Source organism: Aptenodytes forsteri, unplaced genomic scaffold, assembly GCF_000699145.1.
Source record: "Aptenodytes forsteri isolate BGI_AS27 unplaced genomic scaffold, ASM69914v1 Scaffold102, whole genome shotgun sequence".
NCBI classification, from domain to species: Eukaryota; Metazoa; Chordata; class Aves; order Sphenisciformes; family Spheniscidae; genus Aptenodytes; species Aptenodytes forsteri.
Genome location: NW_008795771.1, coordinates 458,936 through 470,638, shown reverse-complemented (window position 1 = coordinate 470,638; position 11,703 = coordinate 458,936). Strand labels below are relative to the sequence as shown.

The following is an 11,703-nucleotide window of genomic DNA, read 5'->3' as shown; positions in this document are numbered from 1 at the left end:
ACATGAGTTCTTTGGTTTAAGGGGAACTGTAGAGTGTACTGTAGAGTGAATGCCCATCTGAAATGTCAAGGTGTTTTGTCCTGTAGTAAAGGAAGTGATATGTTAAAACTAAACTGCTTTCTCTGATGGTTGCTATGTGGTACCCAGCTGTGAGAGCGCAAGACCTCTGCTCGGCGCACTGTTTTGAACAGTGTCCTAAGTATCACTAGTTCTTTCAAGACAGGCTTTGTAGTAGCATCTGAACCTAGGTTCAGACCCTCAAAAATACTTAGATATCCAACTTTTATTTTGATTGTTAGTATTAAAGCACGTAAGTGTATCTCCGGATATGGATGCAGTTCTTGATACTGCAGTACTAAATTGCCCAGTGCATGGCATGCTAATATCTGTAGTCCAGTTACTAACATTTGGTCCTACTGGTAATAATAAATGCCTTGGGGAATGTGGATTTCCTGAATTCGGTGCTTGTTGTTAATTAGCATGGTGTTTTCAGTGAGCCTTTTAATTTTTTGGCATCTGTTTTCTTATCCGTTGAGTCAACGTTGGTTTTCTGAATGGAGATTTGCATGGAAATGCTGCTTTTGATTTACTTATGTAGTAAAGGTAATTGAGCAGTGCTTGTTATTAGAGACTTATCTGAAATGACCTATATTTGCATTTTGCTCTTGCTCGTCCACAGAACCCTCAAAGCAGTAATTGTTCGCATGCCAGGATCATTTATGGGAATTGTTGACCTGCAAAATTCAAATTTTCTTGCTCACTTCCTTTTCATACATTAGGTCCTGTTACTGAAGTCAAAACAGATATATATGTCACCAGTTTTGGACCTGTTTCTGATGTAGAAATGGTATGTATTTCTGGGATTAAAATGCCATTTCCTGGTTCTGAGAAACCATTAACTGCAGTAAGGAGTGGATGCTTCATCTGTACTGTTCTGTCAATCATGCAAAGTAGGCAAGATTAGTAACAGCTTAATTTACAGGTTATAATTAGATACATCAGGCCTGATTCTGGTCACGCTTTCACTGGTTTTTGGCTGGCTTAAGGAATTCATTTCATAGGATTTAAAACAGACTTTCATGGTGTAGAGGCAGAATCAGGCCTTGCAGGGAGCGTCTAAGTCATGTGGGGAAAGTGTGTAATATCTTTGAAATTGCTTTTCCTTTCTGAAACTTGTGTTATTCTCAGGTGAATAATAACGACATCATTTCACAAATACTTGTTGACGTTTTCATTTCAGATGAATGCCCTTTGCTGATCTTTATGCCCCCTTTAGCATCACTTTCAATAAATGTTTGACTGATAAGAGTTTTCATAAGTGTCTGCAGAAATTGAACGTCAAAGTGACATGCACGAAATAGTCACAGAAGAGAAATGTTACATTTGCACGTACTGTTATTTGTGCCTGAATGGCATCTGCATTCATTTGAGGTCAAATTCAGCATAACTCTCATCAGCTTCTATAATCTAGTGGTATACCCTTAAATCACACAATAGCTTCTCTTTTCATAAAATATCCAAGAAATCCCATGGAAGTAACAGCCATATGTGCATTATATGTTTGTACTGAACTTCTTTAAGGGAAAGTCTGTTTCAGGGCACTAACTTTCTTCCCATACAGTGCTGTATGATTTGGTTCTATCATGTGGAAAGGTATGTGATAGCAAGATATTTTTTTCAAGGGCTAGATTTGTGACAGCGGTCTCATGTTGAAATGCATCTTACCCCTTCAATGGCTGTCACGTACAGTATGATGCTGTTCAGTGTGATGAGGGGTACAAGAATCTGGTCCCAAGGAAATCTGGTAATGTGTTCCTCAAATCTAAAATGAGGGCTGCATGGCATCTCTCAGGTTTCAGTGAAGCATTTGACATAGCGCCACATGGGAAATTATTAGTTATATTGGAGAAGGCAGGAGCGAGAACATGGACTGAAGGAACTGACAAAAGGAGAGTTTACAGGAGGTGTTTCCCCTTTCATCATTAGAGATTAGTTAGGAGGCTATTCAGGGATCCAGGAATTGGTTTTGGAGTGATTTTTAGTTAATGTATCCGCTAGTGACCCAATATAATCTGAATGTGGCTGCGCTCCTAAAGCTCACTGAAACAGCAAAGTGTGATATAGTCTCAGTACAGGGGATGATCAGAATGTCTTTTTAGAGCTGGGTTACTTTGGTACCCAGTGTAATGGAAAGGGTTGAAATCTCATATTACAAAATCTGTCATGTAGAAGCTAATAACAGAAACTGCTAGTTATGAGCTATGAAGTCACCAGCAAGAAATGACGCTAGAAAAGAGACTTTTCATAGATTAACTATAAACCACAGTGGAGGATGCAGCCATGGGAAAGAAGACAGATATAATTCTAAGATGCATTGCGCTAGCAGACATGCCTCCTTGCCCATGCAAATACATATGGCCATCCAAGTAGTTTCAATGGTAACATTATGCAGAAGAGTTTGAAATAAAGTCAGAAAACATTGTTTGGCTTGTTAACAACAACATTGTTGCTGTTAACAAAATCACAACTCTAAGTTAGAAAGGACTTAAAGCTTTCTGTGTTACCTTTTTCAATGCCACATGATTCTTTTTTTGTGAAATGCTTTAGCTTCCAGAGATGAGAAATGCATTCCTTCGTCCATTCATTCACATATGATTTCTCATGATGTGCCTGTGTCTGCAGTTCTGCAGTTGTTGTTTGCATGTTTTCTTTGGAGCATCTGAATGGCTTTCCTGAGGAAGTTAATGGGGTAGTTACGTAGTTAAACACAAATGTGTATATATGCACATTTATCCATGTTTTGTGGGCATGGCAAAGGAAATATTTAGCTTTCCTCATTTAAAAGCTTACTCTGCATCAGTTGAAATTAAATTTTCTTTCCTGAATTTAAAGTGGAAGTAATCGTTTGTCCTGGTATTTTAATTTAGCCAGCAGCAGAAAATCCATGGATATCTTTTCTTTAAAAAATCTGTTGACACTTATTGTCAGAGATCATTTTGTTTCCAGTTATATGCTTGACTACAAATTCAATTGCCTGCTTCCCGCAACTAATTAGATTAATTATTCCTTAATGATTAAATATGTGTAGCAATTTATTGATATGACTAATGTGAGAAATTAAGCTATTAAGAAGTGCACAACACTTTAATTGGTGGAAATATGTTTGTGTAGTGGACTTAGCATTTTCTTTATTACTGATTTCTTTGCTTCTGAGGGATTTCTATTTTTACAGGAAGCACTTATACATGCAAATATGATCTTTGTTTTTCTGCAATTTAATACAGGAGTATACAATGGATGTCTTCTTCCGACAGACATGGGTAGACAAAAGATTAAAATATGATGGCCCTATTGAAATTTTAAGACTTAATAACTTGATGGTTTCGAAGGTGTGGACTCCTGACACTTTCTTCAGGAATGGGAAAAAGTCTGTTGCACATAATATGACAGCCCCAAATAAACTCTTCAGAATAATGAGAAATGGCACCATCCTGTACACAATGAGGTATCTGACTTGTTTGTTCAGCTTCTTACAATTACTGTATGCAAAAAGTTATACTGCCTAGACAAAATGGCAACCAGAGACTATTTAATTTGTTCCATTATAGGCTTACAATAAGTGCAGAGTGTCCCATGAGATTAGTGGATTTTCCCATGGATGGTCATGCTTGTCCTCTCAAATTTGGGAGTTGTAAGTTGCAATTATGAAATTTCTTGTAACTACAGAATTTAAATAGTAGAAGTAGATTTTGAACAATTACTAAACTTTCTGAATATTAGTCTTGATATACAATCCTTATGCAGACAAAACTCCTGTTAAGTTCCTTGGGAATTTTATTTAGGGCCTGAAAAATTAAACCCAGGCAGAGAATTGAAAAGCAGGCAGTGATTCTGCTGTTATGTTGAACCCCACTATTCTGGCTACACGGTTGCTTGAAATACATAGTTTTTCTTGGTTCTTAGGGAGGAATAGGATACTCAGTAAAGTGAGAGATTCTCTGGAGAAGATGAAGAGGGTGGGATCCATCTCACCTTCCAACAGCCAGGTAAAAGGCATCTAAGGAAGCAGGTTATTTGACTTTCTCTACAGTTAGTGGAGGCACATTGATATCCTAAGTTAGATGTGTAGGTTACGAGTAAAGATTTGATCTTTAGTTGTATTTGTCTATCTCCTGGCCTATAACGGGAGTCGGCATGGCAAGTATAGTCTAGAGAAGTAATTTTTAGACTGGTGAGAGGAATCTTAGTGCAGGTGACTTTTTCCTTTCTTGCTTTGAAATCAGATGTAGATTTTTGGATAATCTCCAAACTTTGGCTAGAAGTAACATTTTGGGACATACTGCTTAATAACCAAGGGAGGTAGTTATGATTCCCTGATTCGAATCCACAGCAGAGACCTCTGAGACCACCTGGGGATGGTTTGTGCACTCCATTAACTGTCTTGTCACTTTTCTAAGCCTCCTCGGTCGCTGACTTCTCTGCTTTATACTCCGATGTAGTCAGTGGCTGGACGTCAAGGAAAACAGATTAATGTCCAGAGCTCTGAAGTTAGAAATGGCTGGAAGCTACTCGCAGTCTTTCCTTAGCATACATTTAGCTTATATAGCTGGGTAGTCAACCAAAAGGGGGATATTAAAGACACTGCTCTGATAAGGTTTTTCATCCCTGTTCTGAAAAAGGTTTCTGAAAAAACCTGAAAAGGTTTTTCATCTCCAGTGAGACTGGAGACCAGGTGCTGCCAGAATTGGCTTTGGTATAAGCTGTACGATAGGGGAGCTTCAATAGTGGGGGCTTCTCCACAGGCGTATTTCTTCAGGCAGAATTGCCAACCAGCGGAAATTGCACTTGACACTAATCTGATATCTTCCTCAGTGAAACTTGAAATAAGATGTAGCCATTTCAAATGCAAGACTGTTTTAATTTAATTTTAACAGGAGTTTGGGCTGTGTAGGGATTGAATGGTAGCCCTAAGTTACGTCTTTTGTATTAAATGTAAAATGTTTCTTTGGGTGTGCTTATTTTTGGGGTATTGTGAATTTTCTACTGACCTCTGGTTTCTGGCAAATCTTTTAAACACAAGTTTAAAATATTATCATTTTTAGTATAATATAGTTTTTAGTATAATCACTTTTCTGTAAAGAAATGTGCACCCTGTCTCCAAAATGTATCTTCCTTACACATGCTCTTTTTTTATATATTAGTATATTTTAATGACAAAAGTTTAGATAGGAATTTCTAAACTAATTTAAAGATAAACTTTACATGCCCAATAAGGGCTGATCCAGCAAGAACTTGTGTTTAGACTTCACATTCAAATGTTAAGTGAATTTGTGTATGACACTTGACATATGACCTTAGCTCCTGTTTATTCTCCTCCGAGGGTGACTTTTGGGGGTAACTTATCATGAAGGGTATCATCTGCTAAAGTTGTTAGTGTAAGTCTTGCAGTTCAATTTCAGTAGGTTTGGATTGGGCTTTTAGTAAGGTGTGAGAAGTTTCCTATTTATGCGAACTGATAATGTGTTGTAGATGCTTATCCAAAGAGTGAAATGATTTATACCTGGACAAAAGGACCTGAGAAGTCAGTGGAAGTTCCTGAGGAGTCTTCCAGTTTAGTTCAGTATGACCTGCTGGGGCATACGGTATCCACTGAAACCATTAAATCTATTACAGGTAGGAACCTCGTCAGTGAAAATCAACTTGAGGTAAAACTAACCCTGTAACATTTCCCAAGGCTTTTTTCTTTCCTTCCTGTAAGGTATTCTACTGAATGTCATAGGGTATATATTAAGGGCTGAGAGCATAAATCTGAATTAGGTTTCTGTCCTTCAGATTTACATTTGCAGATTCATTACAGTAGATTGCGGCGGTCTTTCAGAAAGCTAGAATGAGATCATTACTCCGAGGGACAAAATGAGCATTTAATCACTGCTTAAAATGCAGTTTGAAGAGTCAAGAGGATGTCTGGGTGAGGAAGTAATTTCTCAGCACTGTATCCACATTATGTACAAAAGACTTCCTTTGTTTGGCGGTGCAAACATCTCGGGATAGAAGTACAGCATACAGAATGGGTTATTAAAGCCATAAAAACCCTCTAGTCAGATAAGGATAGGCACAAATGCATTAGTCACAATAGATACTTCTGCTGATTTGTGCTGTAAGAAATAAGGCAAATGGCAACTACAGGCATCCGAAATGAGTGAAGTATCACTGATGAGCAGTGTGGTGATAAACAAGCATATTCCCAAAATATTTTTAAAATTTGGAATCATTTTCTAAGCATCAGCAAGTTTGTGTGTTGTGAGATGGTCAAAATGAAACAGATAAAGCAAATACATTTGATGTATTGCTCTATGGATATTTTTCTTAAAGATGAAGCAGCGGTTTGCAATACACTAGAAATTTACTTCTCTGCATATTGATTATTATGAGTTAACAACTGAATTTCCTTACTGTCCCCAAAATGCTCATTCTGTAGCACTTTATTTAGACAGTTTATTCAGTTTATGGTAAAACTGCGTTTTTTTTTTTTTTTTTTTTTTTAATATGAATGAAAACATTTTAGAGAGAGTATTTTTAATTCTTGTCAATGATTTTTGCATTTGTTTCATTATCATAGTGGTGCTGACGTATAAACCTAGTAAAAAGCTGAGACACTTCCATGTAATTTGATGTGCATCATTGTTATTATTGTTGTATTTGGCAGGTAGGTACCACAATGTTCTGGATACTATGATAGGTAGATAGCTTGTGTCTTGGGACTCTTTTCTTCAACAGAAGCCAAAAGAATTTTTTTAAATCGTACTTATACTGTAAAAAGTGATCCAGTATTAGCTGTACATTTATGGTATTTTTGGTAGCGGCTACAGAATGGCACTGTAAGGACCTACTACTTCCAGGATTTTTTGTTTAAAACTTTCATTCATTCTTGTCTCTAAGGAACGTATCTTTCTATACGCGTTAAGTGGTATGAATAGCATCATCTTAAACAATCCTAGTTGATAGTCTGAAACAGTTATTCTGCAACACAAAAATTTTATGCACAGTCAGAAAAGTATTTTCTTTTTTTTTTTTTTAGGTGAATATATAGTTATGACAGTTTACTTCCACCTCAGACGGAAAATGGGTTATTTTATGATTCAGACCTATATCCCATGCATTATGACCGTGATCCTTTCTCAAGTTTCTTTTTGGATAAATAAGGAGTCCGTTCCAGCTAGAACTGTGTTTGGTAATTATTTCTTTTTTTACTGTTTCTAGTACTTCCTCTCTTAATGACTTTAACTAGAATAGGCCTTTTTAGTGCCTGGGGGTATACTGCCTCTGTGCTAGTGCAGAAGCAAGGGAATAAGGCAAACTCAGAGGAATTTTTGCTCTCAGTGTATGAAGAATGTATTACGTGAATCCTTGGAATCTGAAGAGAAACTTGGAATATTTAACCAGAAGGGTGACATGGTTGCCTGCGGGGATTCTACCTGCTTCGGGGAGCGAACTGGGAAGACCTGGCCCTGAGTAATCCAGTCAAGTCCTTAGCCTACATCCAGAGCAGTTTTATCCTCCAGTGGACAGTAGTGTAATTACTTAATTACTTGAACTCACACCTTCTAAAATCCTTTTAAAATAATTTGATTGGGAATGTGCGAGATGTACAGATGTCTTCTTACAAGATAGCTGTGTCATCAGTGGAAGCTTGCTATGAGTAAGGCTTAGATCCTGTTACTGTAATTCTATGTTTAGTGCTCTTATCTCCTTTCTGCCATTGCCATTACAAAAATGAATTCAAAAAGCAAAATGATCGCAAGATATTAAAATCGCCCTCATCAAAATACAGCTTGAATGAGATGCTACAGTGAACTCTGAAAATAAAAACCAAAAAAGCTCCTATGGAAGACAAAGCCTAAATGGAAATATGATTCCTAACAAAGAAGTAGGATAAAAACATTTTTAAAAGCAGTCTTTATAGAGCAATGTCTTGACTTTATAATGTACTGTAGTCTAAAGCAGGAATAATCAGGAAAAGAATGTTCTACAAAAAGCCTTTCTACAGATGGATAGATGCTGTCAAGAGTGATAGGAATTAATGTTTCTACATGACGGCCCATTCAAACATGTAAGTGGAGTCAGAACACTGTTTAGTATCACAAATTAGACAAGGTTAATGATTAGTTATAGGAGAAACAACGTGTAAACCTAATCAGAACCCCACTAGCTTTCAACTCAAGCATTACATTAGGCAAACTAGTATATCACTTTACATGCCTTTGCGGTAATGTTGAATAATGGTACTTTTTTTGAGGGGAGTCTTGCCATGAAGTGGAAAGGTAGAATCTGTATTTACAGACAAAATGTGATAATTGAAAATGTACAAATTATACAGCAATAGATGTAATATGTGTCATTATATCAATATGTGAAACTGAAAACAAATAATAATAATAAAGTTTGGACATCCACTAAGTTACAGATGAGTCTTTAAAATGCCTTTGAAAGCAAGTGGCTTAAAGTATGGCTAAAAGTATCTTTTTAGTTTTCTGACAAATTCCAACAGGGACCCTGTTTTCTAAAGGTTTTCTTAAAAGCAGATAGAGATCTTGCAGACAAGAGCTAGGAATGAAACCAGAATACCTGCTATGGTACCAGCTTTCTAGAGGAACTGTCAGAAGAGGCTAACCAAAAGATCTTTCCATTGTACACTGCATGATTAGGGAGAACTTGGCAAAGGTAACAGAGGAAGGACACACAAGGAACTAAGGTACATCAGGTCATGATTTCTGCAGTCAGAGCTTCAGACACCTGAATCTGGTGATTGTGGGAGATTGGTGTTTCTTAGAGGAAGGACAGCAGTAATTTTAAAACAGGTTTTTGACATTAATTTTTATATTAACATACTCTTAATATATTTTTATATGGTTATGTGCATTTCTAATCAGAAGCTCACAAGTATTTAGCTCTAGGTAATTACAGTTCATGTGTATATATAATATTTTTTACCCAAATTTAATTCCCTACTCTGTAAATCCCTATGGCATGTATCCAAGGGCAATTGCAGTGCCAACTGCAGGTCTTCCAGAAGAATGATTTGATAGGGGGAAATGTGATAAAGACTATGGCAGTAAACTATAATACTGTCACGGCCTCCCCTCTCCTCCTTGTATTTGGGGAATGGTTGGTCATTCAAGTCACTTCACCCTATTCTTACATCTATTAAACAAATGTCTTTAGAAGACAATTCAGACAAACTATTTGCTTGAAGTGGACAAAGGTAGAATCAGGAAGGATAGGGCAAAGCAGGGATGGGTCTCTTCCAGGAAAAAAAAAAGCTTTCCGTAATTTTTTTTTTTCTTCTCAGACTTAAATATTTTCAGTGTGGGTTGTTCCAACACCTTACCACTGAAGAAAGTTTTGTGAGCTTGTATCTCTGTTTTTATCCTGCTGAGTTTGCTCTGAGATATTCTGTGTGCTTTCATGAACTGGCTATTACTCTTTTTTCTTTTTTTTTTTTCTTCTTCAATAGGAAGGACTGGTTTCATTGTCTCCAGTTCTCTGTATGACAGTGTCTAGGTGAAGCTTTTTTCATATTAGATTACCCAGGTGGAATACCACCATTTAGGGAATAGGGGATGTGAGGATCCTGTTGGAAAACATGCTTTTAATTATTTTGAATTCTTCTGAGCAAATGCATTTTATTTTGAATTAAAATGGGTACAGTGCTCTTTTCATAAGAGTAAAGACATCTCCATTTGTAGTCAGTCTTCCTTGAGGTTATCATGGTAGGACTTATGCAGTGTTCACTATATACTCGGTATTTTACATTTGTATGATATAGGATATTTTGGATGAAAAAGGAAAAAAAGACCCCATACCTTGGTTTGATACAGCATGTATTTGCATTTGAAGTATTACCATGAAGTGGTCATGTTTTGAGTTCAGTGTCCATGCTTGTACACTTTAATTAAAAAGTTGTTCTTTCAGAAGATGAAATTCTAATTAAATTTCATCGGTTGACTAGTAGCAGAAGGGTTTAAAAGATAAGGTGATGGTTTCTTAATTAACAGAGTTGTTAACATAATATTCTAGTTTTCCTTAGCACCAAAATAATTTGCCATGACTTAATGGCAACTGGATTACAAGTGGGATCAGAGGAACAGGCACAGACTAATAGGTGGCATTCTGAACCCATTACAGGAAAAATCCATGTTTTTGTTGCGGTCTGAGGAGCACTCCCCTATTTAACAACTCAAATTATGTTCAAATGTTTAGAAAATAACTTATTGTAAGAAATTCTACTGAACTTGACATGAAAAAAACATGAAATGAAGGCTTCCATGTTTTCTTCAACTGTAGATGATCTGCTGAAGTCATGGCTTTCCATGCCTCCTTTAAAAACTGGTTAACTGTTTTGTGTGCATAGCTGCTCATAGATGTTTGATGGTTGCTGTGACTTAAATCTAATGCACTATTCACAAGCAGCAGAAAAGGACTCCTAAGTGATTTAAAATTCTTTGTTTGAAGCTGCTTGCCTATTCTCACTGTGTTTTACTTGGATTCAGCAGTGCTTTTGCTTTATTTCTTTGAAGGAATAACCACAGTGTTGACAATGACGACACTGAGCATCAGTGCAAGACATTCACTGCCAAAAGTATCCTATGCTACTGCCATGGACTGGTTCATAGCGGTCTGCTTTGCCTTTGTGTTCTCTGCTCTTATTGAGTTCGCTGCTGTCAACTATTTTACTAATATTCAAATGGAAAAAGCCAAAAGGAAGACGGTAAAATCCCTTCTTGAATTTCCAGTTGCTCCAGTACCAAGGGAAAGAAGTACAGAAGAGACACTCACGGTACGTTTTCAGCTTATACAAACATTTTCTGTCTTTTTGGTAGTGTTTCTCGGTAAAAACAGGCCTTTAACTTCCTCCCAGGTTCCCTCTGAGCTAACGATGCAGTGTAAGTCAGCCTAATTGAAGGCTAATGCTGCACTATATTAAATGATAAAAACCTGTAAAACATGATTTAATTCTTACTTGCATTATTGGATTAACTCGGGGGAGAGGAGGAGGTTGTGTCCATCCATACCTGCAGTCTCTTCTATGTTTAGTTGTGTTTTGGTGAAGGTCAGTTAGGATGGGTATCTTCAGGAAACTTTCTTTCCCTTTGCACATTGATTCCGATTGGACTGATGATACAGACCAAGATATTATAGATTATAAGGGCAGCATGTTATCTTATGTGGCTAAGGTCTTTAGTGGATTAAAATTAGCTAAAGCATTGCACAGTCCTCCTTTCATTGCGTGTATGGCCTATCTCGAGTTTTCTTTCTTCATCAGTTACAATTTCAGGAATTTTTGAAGAATGCTGGATGAAACCTTTGTGTCCACCATAGATTTCACTTTTATGTAATTTGCGTGTCTTTGCACAGGAGCTCACCTCAACTCCTGAAAAGCTTTTGGGGCTCTGGTTAACAAAATGCTTTCCAGTTTTCATAGTGCTTCGGATTAAGTGTGACTTGTGTGGTAGCTATCTTAGTGTGCAGACCAGTTAGTGAAGGCTTGATCTCGTTTCCAGTTGAGCTCAATGGTGATTCTCCTTTCCTCCCTTTTCCCATTCCCATATGCTTGCTCTCTGCTGCATCGCTCCTTTTACTCATGAGACACCTAGGTAACAAAGTCATTACAGCACTTGCACCAGCCATGCAGCAGGTCAGTAA

General features: G+C 37.1%; 1 protein-coding gene across 1 annotated transcript in view; it reads left to right on the top strand.

The window, feature by feature from the left end:
* Positions 1-328: 328 nt before the first annotated feature.
* The window catches only part of GABRA4 (gamma-aminobutyric acid type A receptor alpha4 subunit), a 28,933-nt gene continuing 17,558 nt past the window's right edge, over positions 329-11,703 (top strand). The window contains exons 1-7 of the mRNA XM_009283594.1: positions 329-419; positions 780-847; positions 3,285-3,505; positions 3,609-3,691; positions 5,530-5,673; positions 7,079-7,231; positions 10,578-10,837. Of these exons, the coding sequence (XP_009281869.1) occupies positions 329-419; positions 780-847; positions 3,285-3,505; positions 3,609-3,691; positions 5,530-5,673; positions 7,079-7,231; positions 10,578-10,837 (1,020 nt within the window). The remainder of the gene's footprint in view (positions 420-779; positions 848-3,284; positions 3,506-3,608; positions 3,692-5,529; positions 5,674-7,078; positions 7,232-10,577; positions 10,838-11,703) is intronic.